The following is a 17,036-nucleotide window of genomic DNA, read 5'->3' on the forward strand; positions in this document are numbered from 1 at the left end:
AGCCAGTTATTTTTTACTAGCAGTAATAAGCTGAAAACTCTCTCTACTCATCTGAGCAATTCAATCAATGTTAGTTGCAGGGAGAGTAACTGAGGTGATCCCAAAAGACCAACCAAAACACCACAATAGCTCTGTTACCGCTCTCAGGTTCTGCTAATTTAAAAAGAAATGACATTTAGTATCTGCCAATATTTGGAACTGCTCATATTAAGAATTTTGATTTCACCTGCCCAACCATTTGTTTTATTCCATTTTCCTTCAGTGGCACCACCACCCTCCTGGTTCCCCTGCCTTATAAATTGAAATTGCGTTCAAGGCCTCTCTTTCACTTCCCCCCAGCAATGGGAATTTGGTAAAGTGGGATTTTCTTTTTTTTTGCTCATTTTCCTGCAATGCCTCTTACATGTAGGCCCTCATCTAAAAGCTATCCCCACTATCTTTATACTTGATACAAATTCTATAAGCCAACATGTCTTCTTCTTTCTCCCAAATTAGATGCAGTTGGGAATAGGTGAAGAGTGGGGAGGAGGGTTCTTATACTGGTGATCAAATTTCATAGCCATTCCAACAGAGTTGTTTAACAAACTTTTCCTGAGCACAAGAATAGCTAGGCACAGAGCCAAGAAAAGAAAAGGCAATGATAGAAGCCAAAAAACAGGTGAGCTGCAATCTTTCCACTCCTACACAAAACCTGGCTCTGGAGCAGGATTCCCCACACATGCTGATAACTTCTTCCAATTCTTTATTTTGCAACATTCCTATATTCACAAACTCTGTCCCAGGACAGTTTTTCCCACTTTCCAATGCCAGTTTTCTTACTACCTTAATAACCTGAAGCCTAGCTGGTCTCATCTATCTTAAAAATCTTCCAATCTACCTTCATTCTAGAGGACTCTTCTGCAAGTGCCATTCCCTTCTGAGTAAAAGAAACAATAATCAGATGCAAAATCTCCCATCCAGTCTTCTCAGAGGGTTCCCAAGACAAAGGCTATGTTTAATTCCCTTGAAGTTTTACAATCCTAGAGACCAAAGCAAAAGGGAGTGGGGTGAAGAATTCTGAAAGTGCAAGTTGCTGACTGAAGACAGCTGCTGGGAATCCCCAAGTGCTGTGGCAAGGGGTGTGGTGGTGACAACAACCGGTTTGAGAACAACCAAGTGAGATTTCAAGAACTACTGGTCATAGTATCTTAACCAGTAATCTCTGTATCTTTTCCATTTAAAAACTTGACTCAAGTTATCCCATACCAAAGGCCTTCTTCTTTACCACTCTTTTATTCCATGTCACGTCCATACTTATGCATTTTATCTACATCTTATTAATCTACAATTCTGTATATATTGCATTGTAGGTATTTTAAGCAACCTTATATTGGTGTCATAGCTTGAAAGACTGTAACCTCTATGAGAAGAGGACCATTTTTATATGTCTAATTTCCAACCATACAACTCAGCATAATGTATATATTTTAAAAAACAGGGTTTTTTTTTTACAGTGACGTATAATTTCCACTCAGCTATTCAACACTAACATTTTTTAAGGTTGAGCAAGTTTGAAAGTATGATACATTAAGAGCTGTAGAAAACACACCCACACATGATACAAAAGATGCCACTTATAGTTGGACCAAACATAAAGCATGCTCCACCCAACCAACTATACTATATACCACACTTCTCTTCCTCTGTTTTTTTTTTCTTTATACTACATAAGCTTGTAGGTCATTTTTGCTCTTAGTAACACTAACTACAGAATTTAAAGTCTAAATAAATTTACTGTTGGGAATCTACTCTTCCCACCTACACAACCACTGGCTTCCCACACTGTCTCCAATGTCCTGTGAGCAACTACCCAATTACTGATTGTGGAAAGACAGCTTACACATTGAAGGTCCATTCTCAGCAGCTACTGGGTTTTATTGCTGGTCCTCACTTAGCTTAATCGATTCAGAACAGTATCAAAAAGAGGCATTATTATACAAGTTTGAAAAAGAGACTACTTAAGAAAATTTAAATGTAAAAGCCCTAGTCATTGTGCTGCTTTAAAACACGCAAGTCTGGGTGACATGGAGAGAACAGAATAATGCCCATTGAAATCACAAAACTTAGGAACTTTGACTAATCTTGTAAAACAAGTTTTAGTGCTTCCTACATATACATTCTCAAAGTAAAATTATCTATAAATGAGAAGTACAACTAACTTCAAAAACAATCCATTGCAGCAAAAAGGTTTCAGTGTTTATAACAAATTCAATTTCAAAAAGTGTACAGGTTCTGAAAGACAGCAACGTGAAAGGGACTACGTTTCTGAGAAACACATACTTAGAAATAACAACTCATGCATGGGTTAACAAAACATTTTTACTTTTTCAGTAGTGGTCTTTCTTCACATTGCACTGGGAGATCCCATCAGATTCCCTCTTGGCTGCAACCCATTAATGGGAACCTGAACACAGCATAAACACAATTCATAAGCAGGAAGAATTATGCACTAAATTATCACTCCCTTTGGCCATATGGGGGAGAAGGTAAAATAAGCATTGGGTTTTTCTTTTTAAGTAAATACACTTTGTCCTGCATACACCTATATGTATGGATATATAAATAATTTTTATAATTTGTATTTATTCATCCTTCCATGTCAGCCATTGTCAGTTTTTGTGACATAAATGACAACTGGGGACATGCCTGTCTTGTTCTCTATCACTAAGAGATGATATCAGATTGTCTTCCAATGTAAATCACCATAGCTAAAAACACCTATATTATTCCTTCAAAAAGGCTCAATGATTTTTCAGAAAAAAAAAATTTAGGAGAAACTATACATTATGGCCACAGAATAGAAGTCAGTACCATTATGTTAGTGTGAATAAGGAAATTTGTCATGGCCTTGTAGCATCACCTGCAACTGACAGATAAATTTTCCACTTATTCTGGCCAGTCTTCATCAAAAAAAAAGACATAATAAGAATATAATAGCTTTTGTTTAAGATGCTGATTTAATATTACTTTAACCTGAGCTGCATTATCAAATCATCTTTTGATAGTGCAATAGGATGGCTACTGTTCTGGTGAAACAAAGTGCCTATTCCCCTAACAACCCAACTCCTCCCAAGCACACTGAAAACAGTAATTTGACTAATGTGGCAAGACAAGAAAGAGTTAACTGTTAAAACATCTGATCTGAATCTCTCAAAATCTCCATGTCCCTAAGTATATTTTTAAAAAATACTTTATTCATTGCAATAGTAAACCACACTTCCTGGAATTTAACAGTAAAGCACCTTCTATGTGCTATATGGTCTATATGAAATGATGCATTGCATTAATTTCAAAGGTGGTAAGAGGATTAAAATGAAAAGTTCATGGGATATGTGACACACAACACAGCATCAAAAATATAAGACTGAAGGCATGTGGTGTCGCCCTCCTGAAGATGGTTCTTGCGCTCATCGAGCAATAGGAACACTGTCAAATCTCCAGAGTGGTTTTCTCTAATGGTGCAATTTCAGTAGATAATATTTTTATGTTTTTTATGCATAAATGCTAAATTAATTCATTTATGCCCATCTTCTTTCTATGGAGCAAAAGAGGCTTACTAAAGGACACACTCAGAAGTATTTTAAAAATATACTATTAAGACGGGGGGGGGAGACTGAATCTTAAGCAAGATTCTTTTATATTTCTTTGCTAATAGGGAAAATTCTTAAAATGAAACCTAGCAAACATAAAACACTTTTAACGTTTTATCGAGTTATTTAGTTTGTGGGAACAGGAGGGGGCTTTACTTATCAAAATCAACACAACTCATTTGAAGATATCCTATTTATGTTGCTCTTAACTACTGAAACGTACTCCTCACATATAACAATTTCTGAAAAAGGAACTAAAATCATACCAAGTGTTCCCAAGAGTCATCCTACCCTCCATCCCCCAATGGAAACCATCCCCAGAACCTCAGACTCTTATGCTCTTTGCAGCACTCAACTTCCCAGATGATAGATGAGAATGAACATGGCAAAGGATAAAAATATAGAAAATGGAAGTTTTTATATTGGAAACTGGCAGCCCAAACTTCCATTCCCAGTTACTCAAACACTTATTCAGACCCTCACTTCTCTCTAGCCTAGTGGTCTTGACCTGTGGCCCTGGGAACAGTAGCATCAGCATAGAGGTTGTTAGAAATGCAAATTCATAGTCCCACCCCACACCAACAGAATCTGAAACTCTGGGAATAGGGCCCAGAAATTTGTTTTAACAGGCACTACAGGAGATTACTATGTATGCTAAAGTTTGAGAGCCAGTCCTCCTAAAACTTTAATGAGCATAAGAATCACCTGGGGAGCCTGTTAAAATGCAGATTCTAATACATCAGGTCAGAGGTGAGGCCTGAAAGCCTACCTTTCTAACAAGCTCCCAGGTGACATCTTCGCAGACCAGTTACAAGTGTTACACAAATCAGTTGTTCAGCAAAATTACCCAGGATGCTTATAAAACACAGCTTTCCAGGATACTACCCTAGGCCAAATTAATCTGAATCTCAAGAGAATGATGTAGAAGATAACCAGAGGTTCTCGGCCCTTGCTACACAATGAAATCACTTGGGGAGCTCTTAGTAATCCTGATTCCCAGGCCCCTCCACAAGATAATTAAATCAGAATCTCTAGGGCTGGAACCCAGGCATCCATATTTATATTAACTTCCCAGTGATTCCAATGTGCAGCCAAGGTTGAGAATGACTGCTATGGAATCTAACTGGCTCAACACCTGGCACAGTGGATTTCTTTTTAGTAATAGGTTCCTATGAAATGGCTATCCAGTCAGGCGTGGTGGCACAAGCTTGTAATCCCAGCGATTGGGGAGGCTGGGGCATGAGGATCACAAGTTCAAGGCCAGCCAATTCAGTGAGACCCTGTCTTAAAATTAAAAAAAAAAAAAATGAAATGGGCTGGGAATGTAGCTCAGTGGTAAAGCACCCCTCAGTTCAATCCCCAGGACTTCCCTCCAAATGCTAACTGAGCTCATTCACATATAAATTCAAAAGCTCTGGTTTTTGAATAGTAAAATGCACCTAAAGTTATGTTGTTCTCATTCTGCAGCCTGATTTCTGTGGTCCAATATGTTCTCTGTAATAGGGTATGCATTCAAAAAGGAGCAACAGTGAAGAATTTGTATTTACACAGTCTGTTTATATACTTACATCTCCTTCTTAACTTGTCTTAACCTTGAAAAACATAGATGGCTTGAAATTTCTACTAACCTTTCAGAATGGAAGGGTAACTAGTGGATCTATATAACTTCAAAACCTATAAAAGTCAGATTTCACCATTACAGATATTCTGACAAAAAGGTCCTGGGAAGGAATGAAAATAGTGTGCTTTTACATATAAGAATTGGAAGTTGCCAAAAACACATATTCTGGTGGACAGAGAGAGGACCTGAAACACACTACTCATGATGTGATACTAATAACTCTGAGAAATAAGCCTAATATGTCTATTCATGCCTTATAGCACCTAGCACAATGCTACACTAATAAGCATACCATACTATTAGGTATGTGAAACAGAAAAATGTGTGGTGGCTTCTAAGACATTGCCGAATGATTAGTTATATAACTCCCATAATCAAGAAATATTTCTGAATTTTACACAATTCACACCAAAAATAAGCTTAAGATAAATGAAAATAAGACACAGCCCTCTTTCCACATAAGTGACCTTTCTCTGTTTGAGCATATTCAGGGTCCACTCAAAATTAGCTGTTCTATAAAATACACTACACACTCAAGATCTACTGAATGATAATAGTTATTATTCTCCCACCACCATTTCAACATATACACAATGGTCAAAAGTGTGTTTTCTTTATCTGCTTAATTCCTTGAAAAATAAATTCACCAGCTGGGGTATTTAAAATTTAAAAAAGCAAATAATGATATTTTCAAAGATCATTTTCCGTATGAACTGGTCAAGCTCACTTTCCTCTTAAAATTTTTGTTATACTCATTCAGTTAACCCAAACTCACTTTAAAACGTGTGAAAATAGCACCTTCTGAAAGTGTGTTCTCATATGCTTTGAAGCAATGGAGCGTGAATACTAAAACAGCCTTTGCCAAACTCATGTAACAGCTCAAGAACTAAACAGGAGTGAATTTTTACAGCCCCATGACTTCGCATAGTCAATCTAAGTTATCATCCCAGGACTAGTTTTGATACATCACAGACATCCAAGAGAAGACAGAAAAGTCACAAATAAGTGACTCAAGCTAAAAAAGATTTCACAGATTCTTTTACATGGCAGTCTTTTCAAAATGAATTTTGCTTCTCAACCAAAAAATAAATTGGCTAAGGTGTAGAGTTAGCATTTAAGTTCCTAGAATTAACACTGAAATTTATAAAGATATTTTATTTATTTGAAAAAAGTATCCGCCTGGATGCCTTTTCATACATTTCTCATGAATAATGCCCCAAGATGAACCAAGTCTAAAAGAAAGTGCACAGATCACAGAGGAATCATACGAAATTAAAGACATTTAAAGTATCCAAGCCAAAGAAAACAAATACAAATGCACAATTTCCAGGACATTTTATTGCAATTTCCACTTTACATATTAATATTTTTAGTCTAGGCAGAAGTGTTTATACTTATCAGTAGTTGTTCCATCCTCTAATCTCACAAAATGAAAAAAAAAGCAGTTAAAAAAGAACATCAATTTAGGTATTTATGATATGGGAAACAAGGGGGGCACTTGTCTTAACTAGAAAAAGGGTTAATGCTTTTCAATATGAGTTCCAAAAGAATTTTTCATTTATTTTTCTTGTGGATGCTAAGTACTCATAATTAAAACAATCGTCCTTTTCCCCATCCTGCTCTCTCTTGGTCTTTACATTCTGTCTAGCATTTAACTCAAAAAGTCAGTTTACGCTCAGTTTACACATTAAAAAAAAAAAAAAAAACATATGCCCCATCTCCCACACATCCAAATGGACAGGGATTAGAATTAACCTGGGTTTTCGTCGTAAGAGTGCTATTTTAAACAATTCCAACCACACACTTGAAGGGTAAAGTAAAATATAAAACCAAAGGAAACCATAAAAATGCCTACACATTCACTATTGGACTGTTTATTTCTCGAATCGTTAAGTATGACATAGATTTCTTAAAAGTGAAATTGACACAAAAGCGAATGCACGCTAAATGTACAAACTGACAGTGGCTCTGTGGGGACAGCTCTCTTTGAATGAGCTATTACCCAGACAGTGGAACGAAGGGAGGAAAAAAAAAAAAAAAAGGTCTCACTCTTCAAATGTGAGGAAGCCGGCGGTGCGCTCACTTCACTAGAAACACATTTTAATGGTTATGTTCGGATAAAAATAGGTAGTAAGGGGAAATGTGTTAAAAAAATAAAAAAAATAAAAAAAAAAACCTCCCTGCTCCCAGGGCACAAGGGAACCTACAGGAAAAGAAGGGTAACCCTCTCAAGATTCGGAGCCAAGTTCCATCACTAGCAGAATGGAAGTTTGGATGGTTGCTATTTTTCACCCTGCATTGGGACAGTAGCTCTCCATGTGCAAGGTACGCGGCGTGGGAAGACTGGCGAGGCTTTCACATGGGGTTAAGGAAACCAAAGTAAGGAGAGGTCAGCACCTTGAGTAATCCAGATCTCCCAAAACGGGGCAGAGTGGGAAGTGAGGGGAGGCAGAGAGGGAAGAAAAGGGTCAAAACTCCTCGAAGTTATCGCAAAGAGAAAACATACACCTCTGGAAGCCAGGGGGCCATCTCTAGTAGCAGCAACCTGCTCTAAGTGTGGGGTGCTTGCCTCGTGGGGAAGAAAACGCGGGGTGCCCATACTTAGGACAGTGGCTCAGGGGACCCGGGCAGCGAGAGGGGTAGGGGCAGCCGCCAGCAGGGAGGCGAACTCGCACTTTGCCTCAACTCTGAGCCCCATCCCGAGCGCAAGAGAGAGGGTGACGGAGGGCACGGTACTCACTAGGGCTCGTTGGTGAACCGGGGGGTCCGGGGCTGCTGGTATCCATACAGGTGACAGTAGAGCACATCGAAGCAAAAGCAGCACATCTCCGCTGACACCACCATCTTCCGGGAGCCCGGCGATGAGGACGAGGCGGCGGACGATGAGGAGGGCGAAGAAGCGGTGGCGGCGGCCGGGGTAGAAAGTAGGGTCCCTACTCCACAGCTGAGAGGTGGCGACAGGGATATCCCCCCTCCGCCGCCGCAGCTCTGGGGGGGAGAGAGGGTACAGCCGCTGCCGCTACCTCCTCCGGTTAGACCGCCCAGCCCGTTGAGCCGCGTACCGGCGCCTCCTAGTCCCAGCTCCCCAGCTCGACACTGGCTCTCTCCGCTGCAGTGGGAGGAGGAGGAGGCGCCACCACCGCCACCCGAGCCAGAGGGGGGCGAACTGGACAGTTTCTGCTTCTTCACCCCACAGCAACCCGCCGCCATCTTGGAACAGTCTCCCCCACGCAGCGCTTCCGACCCATAAGTGAGGCGAGCTGGCGGCGGGGGCGAGCACGCTGCGGCCCCGGCCGCCGGGGGCGCGCTGGGGGCTCGCGAGGTGCGCGCGCGCCGCTCCCAGGCCTGGCTGCCGAGCCACGCGGCTGCTCGCGCGCGCCCCCATCTCGGCGCGCGCCACGCACTTTCGTGGCTCGGTGCCTCACGCCTGTCCCGCCCGACTTGCGCCTCCTCAGAGACCAAGCCCTTGGGCCCACAGAGGATGGAGGATGGAAGACAGGAAACCAGATAGAAAGGAAGGTGAAGGAGACGAGAGCGAGACAGTGGAGAGTGGGAGCAAAGGGAGGAGGTGGGCACTCCAGGGAGGAAAGAGGGAAAGGAAAACTAGTGGTGGAGGGGGAGGGAGAAGAAAGGAAAAAGTCCGAAGTGAGCATCCAAATCCCAAAGCACAGCTCGCTGACCCTACTGCCCGTAGTGCTAGTGACATTTGAGCCCAGTTTCGTAGAACCTGAGCCACCTGGCCTCAAATACGCTGGTTTCTGACCTGTTGGGGTGTGAGCAAGCAGGTGCTCCTCAGAGCTCCACACCTGAGACCGCCCCTGTAGAGTATATACAAAGCAGACCCGGGAAAAGCCACAATGTGGTGTCTTTAATACCAACCTAAGCGTACACCAGGGGTTTTCCGAGCTTGTGGTTAAAAAAAAAAAAAGCAATACTCTTTCCTAATTGGCAAATATTAAAGTCCAGTGAATCTATATGTGTTGTCCTCGTTCCCCCAATTTTTGCTCCTAGCCCTGTGAAAGCGTTCAAAAGTAAAAGTCCTAAACAACACCTCGCTGGTTCAAAGATGCTAATTGAGCTTTGAGATTTGTATCACTGGGCTTTCTGTTTGTTGTTGTTTTTTTTTTTTTTTGGGGGGGGGCGGGGATGGCTTTGGAACAAAGCAATTCGAAATACATCTGTAGTGTACATATCTTAGAGGTAAATAGAGAAGGCAGTATATTTAGTCACCAGTTCGAAGATTTTGTTCAAGTATGTAATTAGATAAATCTTAATATTAATTTTTTTATTCTCAATTTTAAAATGCTTGGATGAATGAGAAGGCATATGAGTCAATCCCATTCTGGGCACCTCGATGCAGCTTTGAAATGACAATAAGTGCTGGGGTTGTAGCTCAGTGGTAGAGCACTTTAGCATATGTTGGATCCTCAGCACCACATAAAAAAATAAACAAAATAAAGGTATTATGTCCATCTACAACTAAAAAATGTTTAAAATTACAATAATAAAATGTTAAATTTCAGGGCTGGGGCTGTAGCTCAGCGGCAGAGAGCTTGCCTAGCATGTGTTAGGCACTGGGTTTGATCCTGAGCACCACATAAAAATAAACAAAATAAAGGTATGCTGTTCATCTACAACTACAAAAAAACTTGAATGTTAAAATTCATAGAAATAAACTTGACAGAAAGTATATTTACATTGTGTCTATATATACCATGCCAAAATATCTCCACAAAGTCAGGTATCTGCATATTTCTACAGAGCAAAAGATTGATTAATTCTGACATCTTTGATCTAAGTGTGTGGGATCTTGCAACTAGCTGGGGACTGTTCTTTCTGCTCTGAAAAAAAAAGTGTATTCATTGAGTAAATATTGAGCCTCTGCACCATACTATGTTCACAACACTGCATTTCTGTTGAAATCCAGGGCATACACAGGAAGTATGCTTCCCACTCTCAAGGAGTTTATAAATTGTCAGATTCAAGCACATAATCAGAAAAATAGCAACTATTTATTGAATGCTTTCTAGTTGCCCAGTACCATGCTTTGTCTTATCCCACAGTCCTTCAAAATAATATCTCATTTGCTCTTCACAGCAAGACTCTGAATTTGCTCATTTAAACCTCAGAAGTAAGTTATCCAGTGTTACACATCTAGAAATTGACAGACTAGAGATCTGAATGCAGGCATGTCTGATTCTAAAAATTATGCCTTATGTTACACTGCCTCTCAATAGCAATATGTAATAACAAGTTTAGTGATGGGCAAAGGATAGTGACATTAAACTATAGTAGGTGGAACTGAGGTTAAACAAAAATAATAACCTAGTTTTTATGAAAAGAGTGAGAGACACTAAAATATGTTACTAAGCCAAGATGAATAATCTCCTTCCAAAAAGATTTTATGAAACAGATCAACTGTCTGGAATGATTAGATGTAGCATAAAGACAAATAAAGATGGTTTAACTGGTTTGTGAAATGTGATTTCATCTCCTCAAACCTTGTCATCACTTTTAGAATTAGCTTTATGTTTGAGGCAAATAACAATTCATTGTCAACTACTACTGGAGTAAACAATGCATTATTTTCTTGTTGATTTTTCAGAAAAGAAAGCAAATTGGTTTCAAAAATTAAAATTTTCACAATAACTGATATGTTGTTAGGGTGTTCTGTAATTTATCTTTAGTTATCACAATGTACTTCTTAAATTTGTTTGAAACTGGATCAACATTACATACTGTATATGTGTGTCAAAATACAATACTGTACTCCTTAAATAAGTTCAAATATTACATAGCAATTAAAAATAAAAATAAATTTTTAAAAGAAAGAAAAAGAAAATGTTAATTCTGAAGTGATGAGTACCTTAATTAGGTTGGTTATGGTGATCATTTCACAATGTATATATACATATATTAAAACATCAAGTCATACACATGAAACATATACAACTTTACTTGGAAATTGCACCTCAATAAATATAGAAAAAAAGAAACTGGATCAAATACAATATTAGACAATAGGAACCGATTTTCTCCCCACCCCACTAAAAAGTGATCACTTGTAGAGCAGAAAACCAGAGCCATTTAATGACATCACACTGCAGTTTAGCACAGGAAGCAAAGTAGGATACCATGGATGGCTGCTTCTGCAAGGGGAATTTAAGAAAGCAGAATGTAATCTCCCAATTTAGAATTTGGCCAGTAGACAAGAGTCTAACGCCCCTACTCTAGTGAAAATAGCAAGGAATCTTTAATAAGCACCAGAAGTCATGTCCTTAGTTCTGCATTTAATCTAAAAGACAAAACACTATCATAGCTATGGTACCAGACTAAGGGACTGATGCAATGGGAAACCCAAAGACAAGGACATTACAGCTGAATTACAAAAATAGCTTTTCTCCCAAGGATTTTTAATTCTGATTTCAAAACTCACTAGCATAAAGAAAATAGACAAACCAAATGTAATCATTGCAGAAAAGACATCATTACCTGACCGCTAGGGGTTATTCATCTGAAATGCTTTGTTGTACAGATTGGCTAAAAGGCAGGGGATGGGAACTACTAGCCTTTTCCTCTCTGTTAACTTCTCCTAAGCTTGGCTCATCTCCCATCCTAACCTTAAGTTTCAAGAAACTTTATAAATCCCCTGGCAAGAAGTAGCAGTGGTGGTGGTGGTGGTGGTAATACCTCTTTTTAGCCTTTGAGGAAATGCCTCTCCAGGCCTTGTTTTCTTGCAGTGTCTCCAGCATAGAAACAAACATTCATTTAAACATAAATGAAATCCACAGAACAAATTCTGTGAAAATGTTTTTTAACAACTATACAACGTGCATACTACATAGGAAAATTGACCTTGTCAGGATACTATTGAAGTATAAAGGTCAAAGTATGATAGAGCACATGTGTTTCTACCCTTTGCTGATACTGGAGTGCAGTGATAATACCCTCCAGAGGAGACATTAAGGTGCCTTCTGCTCTTTGTAACTGTCAAGCTGGCAGCTGAAGATTCCACATTTCTTTTTTTAATTGGTTCTTTTTAGTTATACATGACAGTAGAATCCACATTTCTTTTAAATAAAAACATAAATAGGGCATAGTCTCTTCGTCAACAAAGCACATTCAAATTGTAAGCATTTCTGCTTTTGCATTTACCTCTAAATTGCTATTAACTCTTGTCAAAGTCTTTGTTTTTACAACTGTGGAAATGCTACTTGATCAGAGGTTATGCACATTATTTACTATGTGGTAAAACTGGAAATTAAATTTCAGAAAACAAGAATAATTATAATTTGATGAGATAGTAAACATATTAATGTTGTAAAATTAGTTTCTTCAGTTTCTGGGGGTGTAGGTGAGATGAGAAACGTTCACATAATTTAATTTTTTAAAAATCTGCCATTTATGTCCAAACAAGTGTTATTTTTATCTTCTGTCATCAAACTTACTCAACTGTCATCCATGAACAACCGCAGAATGTAATATTCTTAGCTATTACTTTGATCTAACCTTATACACATATGACCAATAGTTGTGATGGTAGAGGTGGTGATTAGCTCACTTTTATGTTTAATGAATATTGGAGTAAATTCTGAAACTCTTTACCTACTTTTCAATTCAAATTGATGCATCAGTTTTTGTTTTCCTCATATGAAGCAGTTCTTCCCTTTCTAAACCCCTGCTTTATCTAATGAACACGTTTATGAGCCAAAGCACCAAGATCTGCCTTGAATGGTTTTCTAGTTGTTTCATTTACATCTTCTATAATCAACTTGAATACAAACTAATTGAATGTTGTTTTGATATCTGTTTCCTTGAGACAAAGTTTTATAAACTCTTTAATGAGATTTACATAAGCTAATATCTTCACTGAATGTGAAAGATAAAACAGCTAGCTAGTTGTACATTAGAAAAGAAAGCTTTTCAGTGAGGAGATGATACAAAGGAAGAGTTGTAAGCAACAAAAACATGAAGGTGTCAACTATAGTTTGGAAAATCTTTACTTGATTGTTTTTGTCTTGTCCCTTTTCATTAAAGAATTCATCTACTATTCCCTATGCATCTATTGAGGTGTGTATACTATTATACTCCACCTCCAAATTTAATTATAAAAATATAGTTGTTTTCCTCAACTAATCTCATCATGTTCTGGAACACCTACCTCTTCCCGTTGATTGGAGGCACAGGTTAGGCAGGGTGAGGATTAAAACTGTTAATTAAAATGTAAAAGTCTGCTCTGAATTAAAAGTCTCTTTTATGCAAACATTCAATTTAAATTTCCAACTCACTCATGGTGCTGAGGAGCAAAATCTGAGCCCCATAACCTCTGTTGGATATTAGCTGAAGTGTAGCTCATTTTTGTCTCACACTCTCCACTACTTAAATATCCATCATTTATGGCTCATTCTCTCAGCGTATTTAATGCACAATGGTCATGTCAGGAAGTTTTGCTATCTCTTCACATTTACTGTCTAGCATTCCTACCTCAACTCCTAGTGCTGCTGCTAACCCTCTAAACTTTAGTCATATCCTCCATCCAGGCCCTTACTTTGGCTATCCACCCCACAGACTCTTCTTTGGGGCTGTTTCCTTATACCACAGCAACTGCCTGGTGGGTAGGTTGCCACTTAATCCTCAGCTGCCTTCTGCATCCTCCACAGAATTCCACAAGGGATTTTAGATTTCTTTCATGAATTTTTCTAACTAAACCCCCCAAGCTGCCATTTCTACTTCAAATGTTTCATAGTAATATATGGCTTTTTTAAAGGGCTTAAAATTTCCCATGCTATACCTGCCCTGTGGATCACCAAAGTTTTCTCATTATTTCTTGTTGAGATATAACTCATAACGCATATAATTCACCCATTTATATTTTACAATTCATTGTTTTTTAGAATATTCACTCAGTTGTGCAACCATCAATATAATCAATTTTGAAACATTTTCATCACCCCAAAATGAAACTCTATACTTATTGCAAGTTACTGTCTATTCCTTCCCATTCTCCTCAAACCCAGGCAACCACTAGTCTACTATCTGTATAGATTTACCTATTTTGAACATTTCATATAAATGGAACAATAAAATCTTTTCTCTTTTAGGTATTACTTCACTTAGTGAGTGTTTTCAAGTTCACTATAGCATCTGTCTACCAGTACTTACTTCCTTTTTGTGGATAATTTGTGTTTCATTATATAAATATTCCCCATTTGTTTATTCACTCATCAATTGATTGATACTTAGGTGTTCACACTTTTTGGTTATCGTGAATAATGCTGCATTGAATATCTGTGAACTAGTTTTTGTATAGATGCATACTTTCATTTCTCTTGGTTATATACCTTGTAAAATGGCTGGGTTATATGGTATCTCCATGCTTGACCTTTTTAGGAACTGCCAAACTGTTTTCTAAACTGGTTGACACTTTTTTTTTACCTTTTATAAATATTGTTATTATCATTGCAGCCATCTTAGTGGATACAAAGTAGTGTCTTATTCTGGTTTTATTTGAATTTTCTTGATGACTAATAAGGTTGAACATCTTTTCATGTGCTTATGGTTATTTGTATCTCTTTTCTGGAGAAATTTCTCTTCAAATCCTTTCTCCATTTTTATATTATTTATTAAATGTAAGTGTTCTTTATATATTTTGGTTAGCAGTTCTAAATAAGGCATATCAGTTTCAAATATTTTCTTCCATTCTGTGGGTTGTCTTTTCACTTTTATAACAGTGTTCTTTGAAACAAAGAAAGTGTTTATTTATTACATAGTCCAATTTCCAGTGCTTTATTTTGTTGTGTATAATTCTGCCACTATATGTAAGAAACTACACTCAAATACGAGGTCATGAAGATTTATACCTCTATTTCCTGGTGCTTACATTTGGATAATTGATCCATTTTGAGTTATTTTTGCATAGCATGAGGAAGGTATCTAAACTTATTTTTTGACATGCAAATATCCAGTTGTCCCAGCACCATTTGTTAAGGACTCTCCATTCTGCTCTATTGATCTATTTGTCTGTCCTCTTGCTAGAACCATACTGTCTTATTAATTACTATAGTTTTTCAGCAAGTTTCAAAATTGGGAAGTTGGCAATCTCCAAATTTGTTCATCTCTTTCAAGATTGTTTTTGGCTGTTCTGGGACCTTTGCATTTCCATATGAATTTCAGGGTCATCTTGTCACTGTCTGCAAGACAGCCAACAGGGATTTTGACAGAAAATGTAGATCAAATTGAGGACTACAACTCTAACCCACTTATAAAGGTCTTCTTTAATTTTTTCAACAATATTTTACAGTTTTTAGAATAAGAGTAAAATTCCCCACAGGTTTTTTGCAGTACTGGTGATTGACCCAGGGCCTTCTACCTGCTAGGCAAGTGCTTTACCACTGAGCTATATTTCCAGCATTTAAAATTTTATCTTGGGACAGGGTCTCACTTAAATTGTCCAGACTGCCTCAGCCTCTCAAGTAGCTGGGATTACAGGTGTGTGTAACTGTGCTAGCTTCTTTTGTTCTTTGTTCTTAAGTGTTTTTTTAAGCTATTGTAGGTGGAATTGTTTCATTAATTTCACTTTGGGATGGTTCGATGTATAGAAACACAACTGATTTTTTTACATTGATCTTATATCTTTCAACCTAGCTGAAGTCATCATTTATTAGTGCTAAAATTTTAAAAAATAAGATTCTTTAGGATTTCCTGAATGTAAAACCACGTTATCTGAAAATAGATAGTTGAACTTCATTCTTTCCAGTCTGGATGCCTTTTGTTTCTTTTTCTTATGCAACTGCTTTCGCTAAAACCTCCAATAAAATGTTGAATAGATTGAGTGAGAGCAGACATCTCTATCTTTTTTTCTGTTTTTTAGTGGGGTGGGATGGAGGTAGTACTAGGGATTGAACCCAGGGGTGCTTTTCCACTGAGCCACACCCCTACCCTTTTTATTTTCACCAAGTTGCTTAGGGCCTTGCTAAATTGCTGAGACTGCCCCTCAAACTTGCAATTCTCTTTCCTCCGCCTCCTGAGCTACTGGGATTGCAGGTGTGCTCCACCACACCCAGATCTCCTGATCTTAAAGGAGGAAAGCTAAAGTTAAAAAGTCATCATTAGGACTGGGGTTGTGACTCAGCAGTAGAGCACTCACCTAGCTCGTGTGAGGCCTTGGGTTTGATCCTCAGCACCACATAAAAATAAAAAATAAAAGTATTGCATCCAACTACAACTAACTAAATTTTTTTTAAAAAGTCACCATTAACTATGATGCTAGTTGTTGGTTTGTCATAGATGTCTTTTGTCAGTTTAAAGAAGTTCCTTTGCATCCTTTGCATTCCTCTTTTATTGAGTGGCTTTTTATTTTAATCATGACAGGTTTTTTCCTTTTTTTTTTTTTGGCAAATGCTTTTTCTGTATCTCTTGAGAGAATCATGTGGCTTTTGTCCTTTATATTGTTAATATGGTGTATTGTATTGATTAATTTTGGGATAGTAAACTAACCTCCCAATCAGAGAATGAATCCTACTTGGTCATGGTTGTATAGTCATTTCTTACATGTTGCTGAATTCATTTACTAGAATTTTTGATGATTTTTATATCTATATTCCTAGGAGCTAATGTTCTGACTTTTCTTATGGGTTTTTGTCTGGTTTTAGTATCAGGATAATTCTTGTTTCATAAATTAGTTGGGAAGTTGTTTCTTTTCTGGAGCTTGGGAAGAATTTGTTGTTAATTCTTCTTTAAATGGTAGTACACTTCACTTGTGAAACCATCTGGTTCTGAGCTTTTAT

The 17,036-nt window shown here is 38.0% G+C and overlaps 1 protein-coding gene across 1 annotated transcript in view; it reads right to left on the reverse strand.

The window, feature by feature from the left end:
• The window catches only part of Ammecr1 (AMMECR nuclear protein 1), a 123,946-nt gene extending 115,461 nt beyond the window's left edge, over positions 1-8,485 (reverse strand). The window contains exon 1 of the mRNA XM_046420830.2: positions 7,991-8,485. Within this exon, the coding sequence (XP_046276786.1) occupies positions 7,991-8,460 (470 nt within the window). The 5' untranslated portion in view covers positions 8,461-8,485. The remainder of the gene's footprint in view (positions 1-7,990) is intronic.
• Between the last annotated feature and the right edge of the window lie 8,551 nt (positions 8,486-17,036).

Source organism: Marmota monax, unplaced genomic scaffold (assembly GCF_021218885.2).
Source record: "Marmota monax isolate L192 unplaced genomic scaffold, Marmota_monax_Labrador192_F-V1.1 WCK01_AAM20220418_F8-fsc00050, whole genome shotgun sequence".
Lineage (NCBI taxonomy): Eukaryota > Metazoa > Chordata > Mammalia > Rodentia > Sciuridae > Marmota > Marmota monax.